This window comes from Wasmannia auropunctata, unplaced genomic scaffold (genome assembly GCF_000956235.1).
Source record: "Wasmannia auropunctata unplaced genomic scaffold, wasmannia.A_1.0 LD335996.1, whole genome shotgun sequence".
NCBI lineage: Eukaryota > Metazoa > Arthropoda > Insecta > Hymenoptera > Formicidae > Wasmannia > Wasmannia auropunctata.
The window spans coordinates 2,430,890-2,451,875 of NW_012026894.1; the positions used below are offsets into that span (position 1 = coordinate 2,430,890).

General features: G+C 45.5%; 1 protein-coding gene across 1 annotated transcript in view; it reads left to right on the forward strand.

Moving 5' to 3' along the window:
* Positions 1 to 6,169: 6,169 nt before the first annotated feature.
* LOC105453704 (A disintegrin and metalloproteinase with thrombospondin motifs 12-like) overlaps positions 6,170 to 20,986 on the forward strand; it is a 43,729-nt gene continuing 28,912 nt past the window's right edge. The window contains exons 1-2 of the mRNA XM_011695869.1: positions 6,170 to 6,620; positions 14,004 to 14,164. Of these exons, the coding sequence (XP_011694171.1) occupies positions 14,080 to 14,164 (85 nt within the window). The 5' untranslated portion in view covers positions 6,170 to 6,620; positions 14,004 to 14,079. The remainder of the gene's footprint in view (positions 6,621 to 14,003; positions 14,165 to 20,986) is intronic.

A 20,986-nucleotide genomic window follows, 5' to 3' on the forward strand; every position in this document is an offset into this window, starting at 1 on the left:
GAAGTCATTTTCCGATCGGGCATCGAGAAAGCAATCCTCAATTTTACGGTATTACGATATTCGATATTGCATGCTCGTTATGTCGCCCATCCAGGCCTTACTCAGTGAACTACCTCGTACATGACCGCATTATCGGAAAACGAGAACGAGAGAAGCAACAGACGAATTGAAACCTAAAAATTCGTGCGAACGATTCGGTACGACATTTAGATTTCACAGAAGAGTGAGCCACGTTTAAAGAGTTAGGAGCGGACGTGGTGCAGTACGTGAATATTATCATTCGCATTATCGACGACGTTCATCCAATTTTACGCTTAGCTTGCAATAACGGCATTTTGCATACACTTGTTGCACCTGGTTTAATGCCAATGGTAGAAAGAAAAAAATGCCGATGTCAAGAGACGGTTCAATGGTCCTTTTAAAGGATCATAAAAACAAAAAATGTAGATAATGAATAAAATCTTGTGATCGTTCTTGCTTTACAAAAATCGTTATCTTAAAACTTAAATTAAAACCATATTACATGATGTAAATACTCGAAAAAAGATAAACATATTACATTTTCTAATATTATTTTACATCTCAGCTCATGTCGATTTTAATACTTTCTCGTAACGGAATAATTTTGAACTTAAAAAATTATCAATTTAGAGTTAAAAATATTACTACACAAAAATATTTAGAAAACAATTTGTGCGGTTTCAGCAACTTCAAAAATACGTACGAGCACTTGCTACAAAAATTATATGTTACTTCTCAGCTCGAGTAACGGATGCGTGTGCGCGTAAGTCTGCGTACGGCCATGTCCGAATCGGGCCAAATATGGACCGAATCGGCCTCCGGGACGAACCTGATAGTTTAATCTTAGTTTATTTTTTGGCCGCGTCAAACGAGCAAGAACAATCGATGCTTTGTTATCCGTTAAAGCCCGAAGCCAGTAAATCAGAACGCTTCCACAGACGCCGCTTCTTTACCTGCGCGCGAGAACCGGCAAGAATGGTGCATAGGTAATCGATGACTTTGCATATAAACCATAATAATAACATCATAAATTTCCAGGCCAAAGAGAGAGAGAGAGAAAGAGAGAGAGAGAGAGAGAGAGAGAGAGAGAGAGAGAGAGAGTTCGATGAATAAATTAAACAACGCGCGGGCCGGCCGGCTCGAATCAGCGGCGCCATCGATCAGCGATCGCAACGGCTTTCCATTGAGGACAATGAATAAATTACGGGATGATATCCTACAATCGGCAGGATCCATTAACGTGGACGCTAAAAATTCGCTGGACCAACCGGTCCGTAGAGCACAACGGCCGCTTGCAAAATGAACACGTTACTCACGCTAAAGCAGCTTTATTTTTCTCTGTTGCGAAAGTGCACAGCGGGACGAGCTCTCATTAGGATCCACATCTATAATTTATTCTCTACATTAGGGGTTTCCGACGCGACGTATCTATGAGGGCATACATTGTACGGGGCTATATAAAGTATCGTAAATGCTAGGTTTTCGTATTCATTTCTAATATCGTTACGGCCACGTCTCTTTACATCTTCTATTTTTCGTTATTATCTGTTATATGCACGGGTAGGTATCTTATCGTCGCGTACACACTCTTAAGAGCCCCTGCACCCAGCTCCGATATGTAAATATATAGTATCCCCTCTCCTTCGCTCGCCTCCTCCGTCGTTTTGCCGTGTCAACCCTGCGGATATACCCATCCGCGCATGAAAGGCGTGGATGGGAAGCTACGGGTGGTCTTTTCGCGCTCATCACTCCGGCTGTCGATGACAACCGGTCGTTGGCCGGTTGGATAATTAAGGATTTACCTGCAAGCGCCGGGGGGGAAGAGAACGTGCTAAATTGCCGGGACCTGGGATCCTATAGGGATGACGCTGGCGCGCACCGAGCGAAGAGCGCCCGGAGGCGATGCGACGGGTCCCGTCGACGCGACGTTGTCGCCGGTGGCGGCGGCGGTGGCGGCGGCGGCGGCGGCGGCGGGGACGGGGAAACTCGCGCATCAGCATGTCGGGAGCTACGGCCGGTTATTCGTTTCGCAAGCGTGAACCGCGTATTAGCGACGTTAAACGGTCGACGACAAACGGACGCGCGAGTGCGCGCCCGTCCCGGGAGGAGCGAGAGAAGCCGTCTCACTGTTATTTACGGTCGTAACTCGCGGATTTTGCATAAACGGCTCGTTGAACGAGAAAGAGAGAGATTAGGGTGTCCCGACGGACTTCCTTCCTCAAGATCCCGCCTAATTCCTGTTTATATGACACCGGGGCGCGGCCGTGAAAGCGCGAAAAGGGAGAATAGAGTCCAGCCTTCTTGTGGGCGAATTAAATGACATTTACGCGACACTGCGAGCGCGACGCGTTGGCTCGTTTTTGCAATCCTGTCGGATTAAGATGACGATTACGATAGAAGACGTAGCGCGAAAAGAGCCTCACTGTTTACTCATTCCGTCATCGTTCCAACTATTCCGGTCAGTATCGGCGTGCTGCGTGCTCGATTTGACGACGATTGACTTGACTCGTGAAAACTGTCGATGGCCGCGCGCGCTCACGTCTTCGACCTTCCTCGAAAGCCGTCGAATTCAAATTAGTGCTATCGCACCGGCTGCCCATGCAGACGCTTTACACGTTGCTGAATACCGGCGAGTATCCCGCCTGTCATGCACATGAATGGAGACTCAATGCATCTTGGCGGATACGCTTCGGTAGACTTAATCAAACGTACACCGACCAGGCCAAGAGTTAATTCAACGCTACGGCCGATCGTTTGTCATACACACGAAGGACGGAGTCCACACGGCGCGCGGGGTTTGAGTTTTACCGGAGCACGCAAAAACGACGTCCGCTGCGAATAGAGTGGGTGGTCTCGCGTCTCCGACGGTCTCTCTCTCTCTCTCTCTCTTTCTCTCTCTGCTCGCGAGCGATATCGAGACACCGCCGCTTTGCCAGAGATAGCACCTACGACGAGCAATAAAATCAGTACCGCGGAGCACGCCCTACTCTGTCGGCCCTCTCCTGCAGCCTCTCGAGACTATAAACTCATGAATAATACGATGAAGCCGCGATACCATCGGGCCACCGGGTATAAGCGCCGTGGAAGTCGCAAACACAGCGACCGACGGTGCTAACTAATCGGGCCACGGCGCGGCGGCGGCCGGATTTATCGCTCATCCGCGGAGTTGAATTACCGCTTTGCTTGCGAATTGTCGATCGATTTCGACGCGGTGATCGCATATTCATTATTAGACCGGCGTTATCGTCCAAGTTGCGCTTCGTAGATAAGCGTGCAGTGCGCCGTAGACGTATAAGCTTTTTTCCTCTTTCTCTCTCTCTCTCTCTTTCTTTATGTTAGCATAATATTTCACCATCGATCAATCCTGCTTCGATTTATCGCCTGTCTCGACGCGACAGCGTTAAAGGTCGCTGCAATTCCATCGAGTCCGCCAGTTGGTGTGTCGCTGAAAATCCGTGACACGATTCCGCCGACGACAAGGAGCCAAAGCACAAGCCTGCGTCCTCGCTTCTCCTCTCCCGGGAGAAAACCAAGCGGAAAATTAATTGTCCGCGAAAGATATACGACTTAGGACGACGACTTTCTTGATAATAAGCAGGTAGCTATTCGATAGCTATTCGCACGTCCTATCGAACTCGCCGCTTCGCGTGGGCCGGTCATTCGTGGATTTTAGAATCGATACGACCTTCGGCTGCCGCCGCCGCCGCCGCCGTCGCCGACTGCTGGGTAAGATCAAGCGGCGCGCCGATAATGCGGTATCTGCGCGCGTAAATTGATAATCGTACCAAGCGCGCATAAAAGCGTTAAAAGTAGTAAAAGTACTTTCCATCCGACGCATCATGGCTATACATTAGACGACTTCAAAGTAAAAGATAAGAATTCTCGAGAGCGATTCTCGCAATATCCTGTGCGCCTCTTCTTCTTTTACGAGAGATACACGTGTACTGCTACATCGGTTATTTAAGATATCCTTGGCATTACGTGTTCAAATAGCGATACATAGTATGTAAGTATATACGTACGTGTTAAATAATTGATGAGATATGTGTTTTCCAATCTATTGAATTGTACAAAAATGCGCTTTGCTGAACTGAAATCTTCTTTATTCCTCGATAGTTTCAGTTCCAACAATTGTGTCTATCTGCCGTATCCGTTCAACCGTAACACGTAAAGGAACTATCTTTTTGAAGGCAGCTACGGTTTGTTGCGCGTTTTGGCTTCCTTAGCGGGAGATTGCTCTTTGGCATCGCTTTCGTATATAATCCCGACATCTCTGGCCTCTCTTCAATGCTGTACACGTGCGATCCCACCTCGCTTCCCATTTCGGCATTACACGGCGGAGCTCCTTTGCGCGTGGGATGCCGATGGGCTCCGATTTCGGTCGAGCGAACTCAATGAGGAGAGATACAATCCGCCGGAGTGAGCGCCCGGAGTACCACGGGACCGCTTGCGAAATCGGAGTGAATCTCTCTGCGAGAACGAGATGAGAACGAGACGGGAGTACGAAGAGGGTACATGGTGGATCGAGAGGATTAAGAATGAACGTAACGATAAATTTATCACTGTCTGAGGAAGAAAGAAATAGCCGACGCTGCATACATATTGGAGTATCGGGTCGGGAGTGGGAACGCGTGTCAAGTAAGATAGACGCGATTTTTGCGATATCATCCCGCGCTTTTTCTTCGCCCTTTGCTACAATCGCGCTACAATCCGTAGTTTAAATATATACGTATAGGATGTAAGAATATAAAATTGGAAAAGAACCTCGTGAAGGATTTAGACAAACGGCACCATCAAAAAGAGATGAAAACGGAAAAATCTCTTCTTGCGGACGTTGAACATTTTCTTATAGATATCGATTATCCATATTACATATTTCTTATCTTTCTGGTCCATTAATTCCCGTGTTAGATCGATTTTCATTGGGGTGGAAAAAAATTAATCCGTACATTTTTCTTCCGAAAACTGCAGCGAGGTTGGATTTGTGAGCCGATGGTGAAATTAATTTCACTGAGATCTCTATCTTCCACAGATGCGTGCTCCCGTTGCTGCGCTTTTTTTTTTCTTCTTTTTATCGTCGACGCCTGGGGAAGGTATTACTGGCTGTATCGGCTTAATGGTTCCGTCGAGAGGATAAAACGGTATATCGCGCAATTAATCCGAAAGGATCGGCAGAGCGTGTCATAAGAGCTCGTAAACCCAGGAAGCATTCTTTTGCGTGTCCTCTGAACGTAAGAACGAAGCAATGATAAAAAAAGAGATACGAGAGGGAAATCGCGCTACTCGATCTCGATTACTTCGAGATCGATTGATCTCGACGAAGCTTATGCAAATTCTGTATTTGAGTAATGATGAGAAAACAAACTCGCGAACGCTGCGGAGCATAAGGCGTTGGTTCGGTAACATTACAATTCTCTTTTCTCAGGCAATAAGCTGAAGAAAGATCGGCTTATTCCCATCGCGCAGTCCATCCCGTGACTATGGTCGGAGAGCCGGGGATCCGGGAGCAAAAACGTATCGGTCCGTAGGTGCTCGTAAAATCAGGAAGAATCCTCTCTCGGAGGCGCGCGAGAAGAATCGCGAAACGGAGAAGGAGCCGCTAGAACGGATTGAGAGAAGTAGAGGGAGACGGCGAGGCGGACGGACGACGAGGGAGACGGAAGGCGACTGAAGGAGAGAGGCGTACAACAGAAAACGGGTCCACGGCTGGGTGGAGGAACTAGTCTCACCTAGTAGATCGCCCTGTCGCGGTGTGTGCTTTCGCGGGCGGCCGAGAGAGAGACGCAAACGAGAGTAGGAGGAGAGAACGTGGAGGTTCCCTTCTACGCGGCGCGAGAGAGGAGGCGGAAAAAAAAAAAGAGAGGCGAGAGAGCACACGCACGGCGGGAGAGCGCGCGCGACCGCGCGCGCGTGTATGCGTGCACGCGTGTGCACGCGAGCGTTGCACGGTGTTTGCACCGGGAGGAAACGCACGTACGTGTGCAGAGGGAACCGAGAGAAGGACAGAGACGGCGAGAGAAAGGGGGAAGCGAGGGAGACAGGGAGAGACGGATCGTGTGTATGTACCACCAGAAGAGTGTACCAGGCTACTAGTGTTGTGACGGCGATCGTGCCCACGACTTCTCCGGCGGGCCGGCATCCGCGTTCTATCCGCGTCTGTCTTCGACTTTCCGTCGCGTTCCCTCCCTTCAGGTCTTTGGCGACGTCAAGGATTCCCCTCCGTTTCTCCTCGTTCTCGGAAACCCTTTGGTGTCTTCTTCCTCGTCGGGGACGATTCCTCCTATTCTCCGCAGGAGCTTTTATTGTTTCTTCACTCGTCCTGCTCTCTCTCTCTCTCTCTGTCTCTCTCTCTCGCTTCCTTTTTCTTCCCAGTCGGCGCGACAGACGTCTCGTACGTACTTCCGGGCGAAAAGTGAATTCCTAGGTGATGGGATCTCTCTTGGAGGCGAGTCAGTTTATATCGTGCCGACGTGTGCCGAAGGGTGTCGTCACAGAGTGTGTGCGCAACCAGATCTTGTGACTATTACGCGCGTGCGAGTACAGGTGCTCCGGAAAACGCGCGCCACGTGCTGCCGCGACGTCATCGGTAACGGGCATGGGTACGTATGCGATTTGCATCGCGGTACATCGAGAATTCTCGATTTTTTTTTTTTTTTACAACGAGCGGCAAACGTGTCCGCAGTTGAAACGCATCCTACGAAATCTCTCCCGCGAACGACGCATTATCTAGACCTTACGACTTCGGAGACTGACGCATCGAGTTACAGCCACGTGCTCGCGCCGCATCCGCCTTGCGTGCGGAATCCCTAAGTTTATCACCGCGACTCGTGTCACATCCAGTACGCGTTATGTCGCGGATCGTCAGCGCAGAAACGTGAGCCGCCGATAGAGGTATATCAGATCAGGTCAGACTGACGCCTTCGATTCTAGCTAAAAAGCAGTCGCGTGTTACTATTTTCTTTATGCTGAACATTTTTGTATGTTCTCTGAATTTCGCCGAAAGGGAATTTGTCACAAAGAGAAAAGCGTATTCATCGCTCTCGAGACATATTTGCCTCTCTCTGATCTTCTCTCGTGAAAAACGCGATGATGTCAAGAACCATGAGATGTACAGTGATATCATTTGCGATGATTCTATATGAAAAATTAACATTTCGCATCGTTATATGCGGCACCAATGACGGTATCGAAGAAAATGCGTGGCGAAAAATCGATTGCTCCTCCTTCGCGTCTAAAGATAAACGCGACTAAAAGGTTTGGTAACGGTTAACCGCGACGCGCGGATGATCGAGCGGATTCGCTCGGAAGCTAACAGGTTCCAGGCCCGCTTTTTACGCGGCTGATTCCCCGCGCGGAAAAATCTCGGCGCCGTCAACGGCCTCGTTTATCTCAACGTCAGACAAGAGGATAAAAATTGCGCGCGGCGTCGGTAGTCCGGTAGAGATGGCCCTCCGCGCGCTCTCCGTGAATTTCATCGCCGCGCGCCGGAGTACCGCGCGCGCGAAAAAATAACGCCGTTCCATAAATCTCGGCGCGGGATTACGTAAACGACGTCAGTCTTAAACCGCGGCCAGTCCGCTCGTAATAAGCGGCTGCGAATTTTCCGACGGGGAAATCCCGCGGCGCGAATTACATTTCCGTGGGCGACGGGCCTTCCATCAAACGATGCTTCAAGCGAGAAAACGCTCCGAGTATTGATTTACTTACGATACGTACGAGCATTTCCAGCTTTTCATACGAAACGCGCATAAAACATACCGACATTATATATCGCGTGCGCGATCCATTCGAGTAACCATCATAGCAATCTTCGTAACGTTTTATCGACCAGATAACGTAAAGTTCTCGTAATCGCGTTTCACAGAAAATGACACACACACACACACACACACACACACACACACACACATAAATGTCATTAGAAAGATCGCCAATAATTAGACGTGCGAGGCGAAAAGGCTGCCGGGCAAACAATTTCCATACATTGCAATCCGATTCGACCCTCGCACGTCTTACGTCTTTCGATCAACTTCCATTTTTCATCGGGTTAATAATTTTCCACGGACGACGACGACGGCACCTCGATTCGTATCGACGACGATTATCCGCGAAGTCGCCCGACTTGCTTTTCTGCGAGACTTCTGCGAGAAAGCGTCGCGCCAGAGGAAACGTATCGCGCGTCACGGATCATCTGCGATTTTACACGCACGCTTAATGAAGCGAACGCCATGAATTCATCAATCGACACGCCCGCGCGTCGGATAATCGCGGATTCTATTTCGATCGTACAAATAATCGTACGTTAGCAGCACTCCAAATGACAAACAGTAGATAAGTTTCGAGATCGAATTGGTGAACGCCGTAAGTCAGTAAGCATATTTTCGGCGTGTATACAACCGTTCTGAAAACCACTCCATTGTTTTTAAAAATAAATCAATCTCCATGATTGAAAATCCTTGTATAGCCATTCGTGATCCAATTAACCGCGCATATATAATTCCTCGATCTTCCAATCGCGCGGCACGGAGAACGCGTATTAATTAATCGAAATGGGTCAGCATTATTTGCCGAATGAAAACCCGCTATTTGCGCATCGTATACCTTTCTTACAAAGCGCCGGATGCAGAAAAATGGACTCACTCTTACGTCATTATGTTGTTACACGTATCACGATAATGATAACCCGATGGCGGCGCGGTACGTCAGCGCGTACGGGCAGTTGCATATCAAATCGAAAGTCAACAAATTACGATGCAGTTAATGAGAGACTTGTTTCGACTCTCCGAAGAGAGCCACGTAATTATTAAATCGTTAAGGAGAGAGCTATACACGGACAGGTACATCGCTTCTCACGATCGCGCCTGGACGATTCGCTGATGCTTAAGTTATCGTTAGCACCGAGCTCGTGTTTCGCAATTGTGTTTTGTTAAAGCTTTGATCATAAAAAATTATTAAGAAATTACTTGTGAACAACGAGACTTTCCGAAAAGTTCATATTTAACGAATAATTGTTACATTTAACGGGTAATTGTTTGTAGTGATTTTCATACAATAAAACATTTCTGTTAATATTAGGGTAACTCCGGTATATATATACGCCGCACCTATTAAAAAACTTAATTTATCAGGTATTATTAATTATGTTTAAGATAAATGAACTATACCAGTAAAAACTTTAAACTGTCCACTATTATGAAAAAAATATTAGGAATCCAAAATATTTATTTTTACATTAAAAAAAAAATTTTTTTAATTTTGCATTTTTGTGGTATAAACGCATGAGTGGTTTATACGGTTACTCACGGATGGAATAACTGATTCAAAAAATATACAAATAATAATAGTAAATAATTGATAACGTAATTTATTCACTTACTTATTCATAAATAAATAAAAAAAAACGTATTGTCACAGATTATGAATAAATACATATATAAATGAATATTATGAATAATATATTGTAAAGGGCGTATTATCACGTATTATTATTTACTTCTATATTTATAAATAAATAATAGAGCGTTTGTATTCCGGCATAAATTCCACGCGCTAAAATTGCCGTATATCTTAAACAGATGGGATATACGAGACAATAAACTAAACAAAGAGCTAAGCACTTGTATTTTGCTATATTCTATTCTTTACAATTCCTCTACACTTATGTACCACGAAATAATAACCACGAAGCCTTTTATATTTTCTACAATAATCATTTTATGTAGATTATAACTTATGGTTGTGCTACTTATTACAATGATAAATCGATTTAACTTACAATAATTTTATAAATATTAACAGTAAAAAATTGAAATCATAACACAATATTAATATAACATAAAGATATGTAACAGAGTGGTTGCGAGAAAATTATTTTCACTTTTTCTATTTTTTCTGACTTCTGCGGCATAAATCCTCGCGCAACATATATACCGAAGTTACCCTATATAAAAATTATATAATATTCCGTGAAAGATTATAAAATCAGTTTGCTTGATTTTATGTGAATATTCAACAAAACTTTTTACATGCTTTTGCTATCCGAGCCTTATAAAGATTCAGAAAATATTTTTATCGTTGTATGAATAAAAGTGTGAATTATAAAAATATAATGGATAAAAAAGTCACATTCTTTACCTAAATCACATTCTTTACATAAACAAAAAGAGTAACTCATAGCGTTGAAAAATGCAGCGTATAAATATAATAATTACCTCATTTTATTTAATTACTTAACCTACGCAAAAGACATTAATATAAAAAACCTCTAGCAACTCGTTTTAAATAAGCTAATGTAAAGTTACAGTACCATGAATTTTTCGTATTCCCTACATTTTTATCTCGATCGTCGCGTTCTTAATTAAGAGTCACGCGCGCATTAATATCACTCTAGCAATTATGCCGTGTATCATTCGGGCATATTTGCAGTTTATATAGAACGATTCTATTTTTTAAAGTAGACTAACATGGTAACCTTTTCATAATTTCACGTTGTACAAAGGGTACGAGATTACATTCTTTATATAAAAGGCTTCAAAATGAATTTCCATTATTTAACATAATAAAAATATTTCTTTTTTTAGATCGCCATGCTTTGAGAGTTAAATAAGTATAACGCTGCACTTTCAGATAATCTCATTGTTGTAAAGAATATTACACATAGTTATTATTATTATTACACATTTGTGTGTGTGTGTGTGTGTGTGAGTGTGTGTGTGTGTGTGTGTGTGTGTGTGTGTGTGTGTGTGTGAAAAGCGCCTCTAATACTCCAATAATTAAATTTATTAATTCTTGTAGTTTTCAAAATATAATCTTCTTTTTCTGTCTAAAACATATATAATATCATGAAAGCCTACATAATACCAGTGAAATCTAATGATTGTACATGATAAATTTGAAAAAATAAACAGTTTTTTTATATTATTTTTTATCCATTATTCGGCGAACAAAGAATGTTATTCTTTTAGCAACGCAGCTTCATTTTCCTGTGTCTAGATAAGCCAAGTAGATCATATATAAATATTTTTACAAAACATGCTCTGACGATACATTCACTGACAGTCTGTTTACGTTGATCGATATATTGTTAGGAAATTTCAGTGGCATAAATCGCGCATTCGCGCGAAACCGCTGAATTGGTGTTACACGCGTAAATAATCTCCGCGCATTCTTATTCTGTAAAATGTGAGTAAAATATCGCAATGCGAAGCGTACGCGATAGCTGTCGCACGGATAGAAATTTATTATGTGGCCGCTTAATTTATTATCCGAGTTGTACGCTTGAGGTTTGTAAAAAATGCATTACGGATTTAATGACTTGATAACTCGGAACACGTAGGCGTAATTATTCGATATATGATAGTATCTGGTAAGCGAGGAAGATTTTTCTTAAATAATCGTGATTGCGAAACCAGATCGTGTGATAGCGTTACGACGATTTTTTAACACTGCCCACGGTAGCGACGATTTCGTTTAACGGAACATTCCTCCGACTAATCGATATTAATTAAGCTTTCTTCGTTTATTGTTACAAATGAGAGCGCGGTTAATGCAAACGCATGTAATTCGAGAACCGACAAGCGTAAAGCACTTGAAAAGCATAAGATTAATGGGTCTCGTAGTCGGCGGCATTTTTTGCAGCGCGATGGAAAATGTTTCATGTTAAAAAAAAAAAAGAGCATTTACACGAACTCGTGTAACAATCGCGGGATCATTCGGCTTTCGCATAATTCGAAGTCGCTCGCTGGGTGGGTTGTCATATTAATTATGTCGACGTTTAAAATTTCGACGGCCGGTAAACGTCGATACGCCTGTAGGAATTAATCCCGCTCGAGCGACTTCGAAATTTATTTATTCGTGCCTTTCTCGTGCCTTTTTGCGAGTGCCTCGCGATATCCTCGTACGTGAAATTGCCTATGTACGTTCCAACAAGCTAATGAAACGATGCCTCTCACCTCGTCTATTTTCTTAATTGAGTTTTTCTCTTTCCCCACTGGAGGAAATAAATATTTATCCAAGTTACGGCGAAGCCGCCCACTTCCGGCCGAGCATCAATTAAAGACATGCGTAAGGGCCCCGCGCGCGCACGGAATGCGTGTTTACCCATCGTATAGATTCACACGCGTCCTCTAATGACGCTCGTGCCGTTAATCTACACCGGTGTCCTCGTCCGCACGCGGCATATTATATACATGCAGGTGCGACAACTCAATCAAGGAGACGCTTTAAAACCTACGCCCCGCTTATTAATATTCCGCGGTGGTACCGTAAGTGGTTACGTCTGTTACTGACACGGCATACAATCGAGTCGAGTATATACGGCTATACGCGGATGCTTGTAATTTGCGCGTCGCAAACGCTTGCGCTTATTTCGAAAATAGGGGCAAATTCGAAACAGCGTCAATTAACACTTTAAATGCGCCATGCGTTCGTAACTCCGAAACACAAGTTGTAATGCTATTTATAAAGCCGTCATATCTGTTTATTATCATTATGTTGCGCTTGTGTTTCTACGGCCGAGACAACGTTACAATTCCGTCGCGCGTACTGTGGAATAGAAATAACATAAAATTTGAAATTTTTTTTTTTTTACTTTTTACAACACTACAGAGTACCGCCGTAGAAAAGTTGAAATTTATAAATCAAGCACATTCACGAATATTCTCCCGTTTCTCAAAATAAATTTGACTTCTACTTCACTATTTTTCCTTCAACGGCTCTCGGAATTGTCAAAATATATTAACTTTGATATTCTTCGATAGATTAAATGGAGATACATCGACGAATAATTCACCGACAATCTCCTCGCTCGCAAAGCCTATTTGCGTTCTGGTTGACAGATACATGTGGAGCTAATTATCAATTCCGCGTAGTATTAATGAACTCGTTTTGACTTTCTCCCATCATCCCGGCTCCGAACCTCTCCTGCGCCCTCGTATAGAACATTGGGTCTGGTTTCTATGTGGAAGTACTTGAGAAGAACACAAGCTACTCGTGCGGATTAAACTGACGTGCAGCTTATGCGATACCACCAACATTCGCGTGTGCTTTGCCGAGAATATATTACGAGGCCTCTAGCTGATATTAATTAACTTATAGTTATCAAAAAAACTATTATATATATGAACTATCCTTGCCGCGAAATAATCTCCCGGAACGAGTTATATTCGTGCGAACGATATCGATTAAAAATTAAAATATACTTACGTTGGTTAATTATTACATTCGATAGATCATTTAAGGATAAATCTGCGATGTAAATGACATTCTCCGCGGTCGAGATTACGAACGCGATTTAGCGTAATTCTGAAATTTCTGATAAGCGCCCGTCGATGGCATTATCGTTCGACTTATCTCGCCAAGAAGCGCCGTGAGTTATGATTCTATTGTCAGCCGAAAGACACGTAAGAGTCATATTCCGAGACGAGCTCTGCCTCCAGTTCGAATAGAAGGAATCCAGTAGCTTGTCGAGTTCGATCATCGGCACGGTATGGTTGAACGAATTCCAATTATCGTAACTACGGAGCGTCGCCGCGAAACGGCCCTGAAACAGCTCGACGCGCACGAGAAAATCGTATATGAGGCACGTTATATCAGGCCGAGCATGAGCTTGGCACGTAGAAAATATAGGACGAAACTGATTTTCCATCCCATTCTCTCATTGGCGGAACTTTTTGTCCGGAGGAACGGAGATATGAAAATATTTTATCCTCTTCATTCTCGCAGGGAGAAATAGAGAGAGATAAAATTTCCGTGACGACCTTTAGAATTTTTTTTCCCCCCTTACCACGGTCAAAGAGAGCTTAATCAAGTACTTTTCATAAATTATCTCTCTACGCTATGTACGCGCTGCTGGCGAAATATTCTCCGAGTTCAACAAAGCTTTAATTCGTAATCTTAAATCGCGGAAATGACCCAATTGCGCTGCGCGATGAGAGGATTTAACGAGAAACTCATGTTGCGGTTACACGACGTGTGTGTTCCAGAATAAAGGGGAGCATCGGCAGACATCAAGGAGATCGCGTTTCGTTCGCAAGAAACACGTTCGATTCAGTGCCAATCATGCGGTGTCTATTCATGCTCCAGATTCTAATCGCCGTGGTGCAGCTCAACCTCGAAGCCCGGCAACGGCTACCTAACGTCAGAGGTAAATTTCATATGAATACAATTACCTAATGCTGCTTCTTGAAATCATTCTATAATTTACCGACGACAATCTATTGATTTTATCGCGAATAGAAGATAGAGATAGAAAAACGAAGCTGAGCTCTATATAGAGATTCTCCTCTTCTCATCGAGATCCTTCCCGCCGCGGGATTCGGCCCGGATAAGAAATTTGCGATCTCTCTAAAACGAAATACGGCGAAATCGGGTAAACTTGATTCGCATCGTGCAACCACGCGTCCACTTTCTCGAGTTTCTTCGACTCGCATGAAAACTGGCCGCGGCGGGTTCTCGAGGAGAAGCCTTACCTTTGCGGGACGCGCTCCTATTAAGAGCACGAATAGGAACGAGTACAATACAGGCGCGGCGGCGTTGGATTTTGCAAGCGGCGAACGAGGCAAAAAGGAATCGCAGAAAGAGTCGCGCGAGCGCGCGCGGACGTGCAATTCCACGTCGGGTGACCGGCGGGATGTGTCGTAAAATGCTAATTCGCGACTTATTTATACGTCGGGACACCTTATAGTGGCTGTTAAAGGCTCATGCTGATTTTTAATTATGTAGATAAATATATTTCGAGTGAGTGCGTTGCGCGCGGTAGTGGCTCGGGGACCGCAACTCGGCGACCGGTAATTGATTGTCATCCGGTAGTGCCCGCGGTATGAATACGGCATGAATATTGTACCCGGTTTCGACGTCGTCGTCGCGCGTGCGATTTCGCTGATCTTATCAGGAGAGGGATATCGGCCGGCGGGAGACCGTCGGCTGGCGTACGGCCAATCGACATAACTTCTAGCGCTGTGCTTTCGACATGCTGTACCGCGCGAGAAATGCTGATTCCGCGAGGCCGCAACGTCGATCGTCTCGCGAACCGTCTGTCTTGCCCCCGAGGGCAACTCGAAATTCTTACCGCTAAGCGCGCGTAAGGAGATATCGGTATTATTATCGTCGATGAGTTCTCAGATTTCGATGCGATAGATATACACGCAAAATGAATTGCATTTATTGCACGATGGTGGCAACGATCACAATGCTCGGGCGCAACATAAATTTCCCTCCTCCGTGTTTATACCGCCGTCGGAGATCAAATGTTACTTTAACTTGAAATCATGCAGCTAGAAATCGCTCGTCTGAAATACCTTGAGCGCCATTTACGCTATTGTACTTATGTCAAATCGTTTGTCAACCGTGCATCCAGGGATGCGACAAGTCGGAGTGATGGATGCGTCCTCCTTCCTCGGCCTCTCCCCTCCCGCCCCGGCAGCGTACACACATCCCGACCGACGGAGAAAACCCTTTCATCGCGAGATACTTCGTTAACATCGAGTGCTTACGTCAGAGACTAGGGGTCTTCCGACGTGGCGACGCACGAAGACGAATTTCGCAAACGGCGAACGATGAAATAAAAGAAGATGGATTTCACGGGACGAGAAAGAGAGTGGAAACGAAATATAAAAAACGTCCGCGCGAGCTTCGGGAGACAATGAAAAGAGAAACGGTCTCAGACTCTGACGTCGAGAGGTTGGGCGTCGCATTAAAAATTCGCAAGCGGAGGGGGGAGGACGTATGAGACGTCCTTTTCAATGTAGATCACCGTTGTCGCCGGTAGCGCGCGTCCTCCCCTAATGAGACCTGGTCGCTGGTAAATATTTATTCGTTTCGTGGGCGAGGAAAACAATGCGCGAAGAGACAGACGTCAAATTACGACGACTGAGAGAGAAAGGGAGACGTGACGGAGAGAGACGAGAGCCGTTTCGAAATTACCCTCTCGTTAGGGGGTAGTTATTATGATCAGGGAAAATTACATGTCCGCGCGCGCGCGCGCGCAGGAGACCTGTTTACCGAACGTCGTGGCCTGAAACCTCTGGGCCCCGGATAACTGACACAGGTAATTTGTCCGGCTCGCGATAACCACCGGCGTCTCTATCTCTCTCTGTTTGGTGATTGCGGAATTATTAACTCGCCCGAGGTAACGTAATGACGAGACATTAGTGCGGTTTGCGCCCCATCACGCCGATTGCCTTTCTTCCGTTTTTCTTTTCCCGATCTTTCTCTCTCTCTCAATTTGAGAATTAACGGTCGTACCGGCGCAAAAGAAATTATTATCTCTCGCTCGTAATTGTTTCCGATGAAATGAGGAATCCCGGAATGAGGGATTCGTAATGCCGGTACTCGAACGAGGGATAAATTTAACGAATTGAGGCAAACCGAGACTCGGATGCGTTACTCGTACGTTGCTGCAGTAATGCGGGAAAAGCGTTTCACGGAGTGCCGTATATGAGCCGCCCCGTAATCAACCTGAGAGCGTTCTCTCAGAGTGCCACCCCGAGTGTGTTTGCCAGCCCTATAAAGATCACTCACAAAAATGACGTGTGTCTTTGCCGCTTCTAGCTTGTCTTTGCCTGTATACGTCAAGTCGCGGTCGCCGGATGCAATCAATTTTTCGATTGAAAACATCGGTCCTGCCCCTATCCACAATTTAGATCAGTATGGGCTACCGTTTGAAATTGGTTTCCTCGGGATTGAATGGCATCACAAAATCGTTTAGACGAGCCGATTGGAATATGTATAATTGTCCGGAATAACCCAATTTAAATATCAGTTATGCGCGTTACAAATCCCAGTCAACATATTTGATACCGAGCGAGCGGTGCATGAATTTCTGCCAAAAATTGCAATATAACGGGACCGACGGGATTCGCACATGGTATCCCGATGGAATAGAAATCGTCGGCAAATAACGAGAACAAATAAATACACGAATAATTCGAAAAAAAATCTTCGGAACGTAAAGTAGAGTAAAACGCTTTAGAAGGCCGAGCGTAAGAAACGCTTAGAAATATCGTATTCTCGAAACATTTCGCCATCAAGAACCTCGTATACTTTTTATCTTCCGGTGGCAATTACGGACCTTGCGATGGCGCCAAGTATTCGCAAAATCAATGACGGAAAAGAGAAGAGCGTCTGAGCGCGCGGCGGAGCCCCGCGTTCGTGCCCGTAAAACCAACACGACGAGGCGCCCATTCATGGCTCGAACACGCTGAAAAATCACCCGTTCGTTCCCCGCATAAATACGCGCGCGGCGCGGCGTGGGCGTCTCTCGCGTATATCCGTGGCACAGGCACATTATACAGTCGAACCTCGATAACTCGAATCTCAAGGGAGGAACTATATAAAAATCTTCGAGTTATAGAAGTTACGACTTATTAAAGTTTGAGTAAAAGAGAATTAACATGAGAATTCGGCTTACAGAAGATTTGTACGAGAGTTTATAGTTTTCCGATTATAATGGCTTTTAAAGGAAAAAAATTTGAGTGCAGGTTTTCGAGTTATAAAGGTTCGAGTTAACGAGGTTCGACTGTAGTATACGCGCGCAAGAACACGAATGTAAACGGTGCTTCGCATCTGCACGCACCTGCACAGAGACACGCGCAGAAGGGAACGCGCACACACTCGCACACACACACAACTTACACACGTGCGCGCGCGGGCGATCGCGTGGGTAACGCTGTCAATGGACCCCGGCACTCTCTCGCGCGCGAGAGAGATTTCTTTTTCCCTCGTCCTCTCTTCGACGGGTTTTGATTCTGGGCCGGACATCGGCTGTGCCGCAACCGTGAGAAATGAAAGGCGAGAGAGCCGTGTAGGCATCGGGAAATGTGCAAAATCCAAAAACGTTACAAAGTAAAGTCCACGCGTGCGTCGCGTCGCGTGGGCATACGTCGATGACGGCGGATTTCTGATATCGCCTTCGATTTATCTTCGAGCGTGCGAATGTGCCGCGGCGTCGCTCGATCTGGATATTCGGCCGTTCTGAATATCTTTAATAGCCGATTCGTAGATTTGCATAATTTGCGTCGAAAGAAGAAGAAGCATAATAATACACATGCGATGAAATAAATTTCAAATAAAAAAGATATCGAAGAAACGAGGGAGGACGTGACAAATAGAGACGTGAAAATATACGAAAATATCGTTTCTTTTATCACGTTTATGATAATGTTGTTTTTAGTTCGCGGCACAGAGGACACGACTATGAGGCTTCTCGCAGGACTAAAAAGTCTTTTTTCGAAGTTTTTGATATAAAAGTAAAGATAAAAACATTGCGCTTCATTAACATGAAATTCAAAGGTCAGCATAACGACTAAGTTTTTCAGCCGTAATTTCGCGCGACCAGTTTCTTCCTTTCTCACCAGTTTAATCTTGCCGTGTACGATATTCCGTTGTAAATATATGAAAAAGGTCAGCCGTGTCGAATCCCTTGCCGTAATACCCCACGCGTCGCCCCCCTTTAGCTCGGTTAAACGTTTGCGATATAAATCATAAGGATCGTGTACGTATATACCAACAAGAGAAAGATTCAATGGGCAATACGTAACGCAAACATTGCCTCGCAGCCGGCCATTGTGACAGGTACAGCGACGACTCGCGCTACTTGCGACTTAACGCGATATTGTGCCCAGATGCGTTAGGTGCATCTATCTCTCCGCGTGATAATAAATTGCAAACATAACCAGCCATTTACCTGAGCACGCTTATTCATCGTTGGCCGCACGTTACACGGACGTGCCGCCTTATCTCAGTAACCATTTCTGCGGAGCAAGAAACTCCGGAGATATTTCTCTCAAGAAACCGTCACACGGTTCTCCGCTGATACAGTGCATGGCATGGCGCATCGTAAGAAATCCGGATATTTTCTGTAATCTGCCGTATTTGTTGTCCTTTATCTAAATCCACGAGCCACGAGCGACAGCACGATAACGGAGATTTGGTTTATGAAGAAATAAAATTTTATACGCCGATTAAAGGCCGCCGGGGAGCATCGATTTACGATTTATTTTGTGCGGGACGCACGGTATCGCTGTTTGATGATAAATAGAAAAACGCTTCAAAGAGACAGATAGACAGATAAAGAGATTGACATCTTTACTTTTTTATTTAAATTTAAATTTTGGAGAGAGAGAGAGAGAGAAAGAGAGAGAACGCTGAGCTCAATCAACACTTCGCTTCCGGCGAAATTTCATTCACGTCACGTACGAGAACTGTCTAAAGTCTTAAATTAAATTCGCTATATGCGTAAAATTGCGGGCGTGACTGTTAATTCATCTTCTCGCATATCGCGAGGGCGAGAGGACGACGCCGCAGTTTGCGCTGGTGCCGAGCTGAATCGCGCGCCGTTACAGTCTATTCCCCGAGGTGAGCCGGGAGAGGACACATCGTCGTCGTCGTCGTCGTCGTCGTCGTCGTCGTCGTCGTCGTCGGGGCGAGTAAACTTGAGTGTGCCATCGGCACGTGAGAAATTTCCCCGCGTCGTCCGACTCGACGTCGCCGTCACTTATCGAACGTGTAAACTACCTGCCACTGTGTCTTCCGGCTGGGACAGTGCAATAACGGACTTCACCGATTTCCCTGGGGCCGCCGAGTTACGATATCTCTTGCGGTAGAAACGATAAACTCTTCGAGCTCTCCGAAGACGAAACGTCGCGTCGTCGTCCGTTTCGATAAACTTTGTATATTATACCGCGGCGGTATGCACGAATTACGAACGACGTTGCGTCGTATTTATTCGCGTGTACATGTGAAAAAAGAGCGCGACTCGGCCGCACCGAGGGTCAAAATAGCGCGGCGTCACGGAGGAATATCCGCCGGAACGTGCGAAGTACCCGTGGGTGAGGAGCTCGGGTGTTCTCTCGAAAAGGATCACTCCTGCAGCACGCTCTCCGCGGCGGCCGCGTGGGCTTTACTCGTTATTACTGATCGGCCACGGCCCACGCTCTCGACAGCATCTTCGTCCTGTCTGCCCCCGCAGGTGCGAATCAGTCACTCTTCTCGTACAATGTGCACACGCCACTCCTGTTAAGTGGCGAAATAATAGCGGCAGCTTGTATAGCGGTGGCGGCGGCGGCGGCAGCGACGGCGAGAGGAAGTCGTCTTCCGTTCGCGGCTTTACAGTAAATTACGAGGAAATATTGTTCGGGAAATCAGAGTGGAGTATCTGTCCAGAATCTGGAAGCCACAAGCCTTCTTTCCGGCGAATCCTTGAACTATTAAGTTAATCAAAACTATACCTCGTGAATAATGTTGTTGCAAAGGCCTTGATTTCGCTCGCAAATGCTCGCAATTGCCAATCGCTTAAGGATATTCGCATGTATCATTTAGAGATCATTACTACTACATATCAGTTAAATTATCGGCCATATAATGGTATAACAGTATTAATGTACCTATCTTAATATATCGTTTAGAGATCGTTTGAAGATAGATTTGTTACATTCTCACTTTGAACTGCATCAAATCAGATCTCGATTATTATCATCAATCAAATCTGATGATACAATTATTAGCGTCATATATACATACGCGTGAATGACGATTCATTAAAGCCCATCTCTATCCTCTTCAAAAATACAGGAGCGAATATCATCCGGTATAAAGCGTGTCGTACACGCAGCTAATTAACGAAAGGTTGCACATCGAGATTATCGCACCGCGCTTAATCTGTATCCACCCACGCGCGAGAATCGGTCCAGTGGCGACGGCGACATTGAGCAATAATCCGATCGACCATGCACCAATGCCAGACTACTCGCGCGTCCGGTATTCACGGGAGCCTAACGATTCGTAAAAATTCGATTTAATTAGGAGTCGACGCGGATTAGCGCGCGGATTCATCGATCGGCGTGTCTGTCCGAACGCGATCGGGAATCGCGCGCCGCGACGACGCGAGTATATTGCGCGTGCGAGCGCGTAACTCGCGCGGCCAGATTAGCAGGGGAGCAGGGGAAGGAGGAGGAGGAGGAGGAGGAGG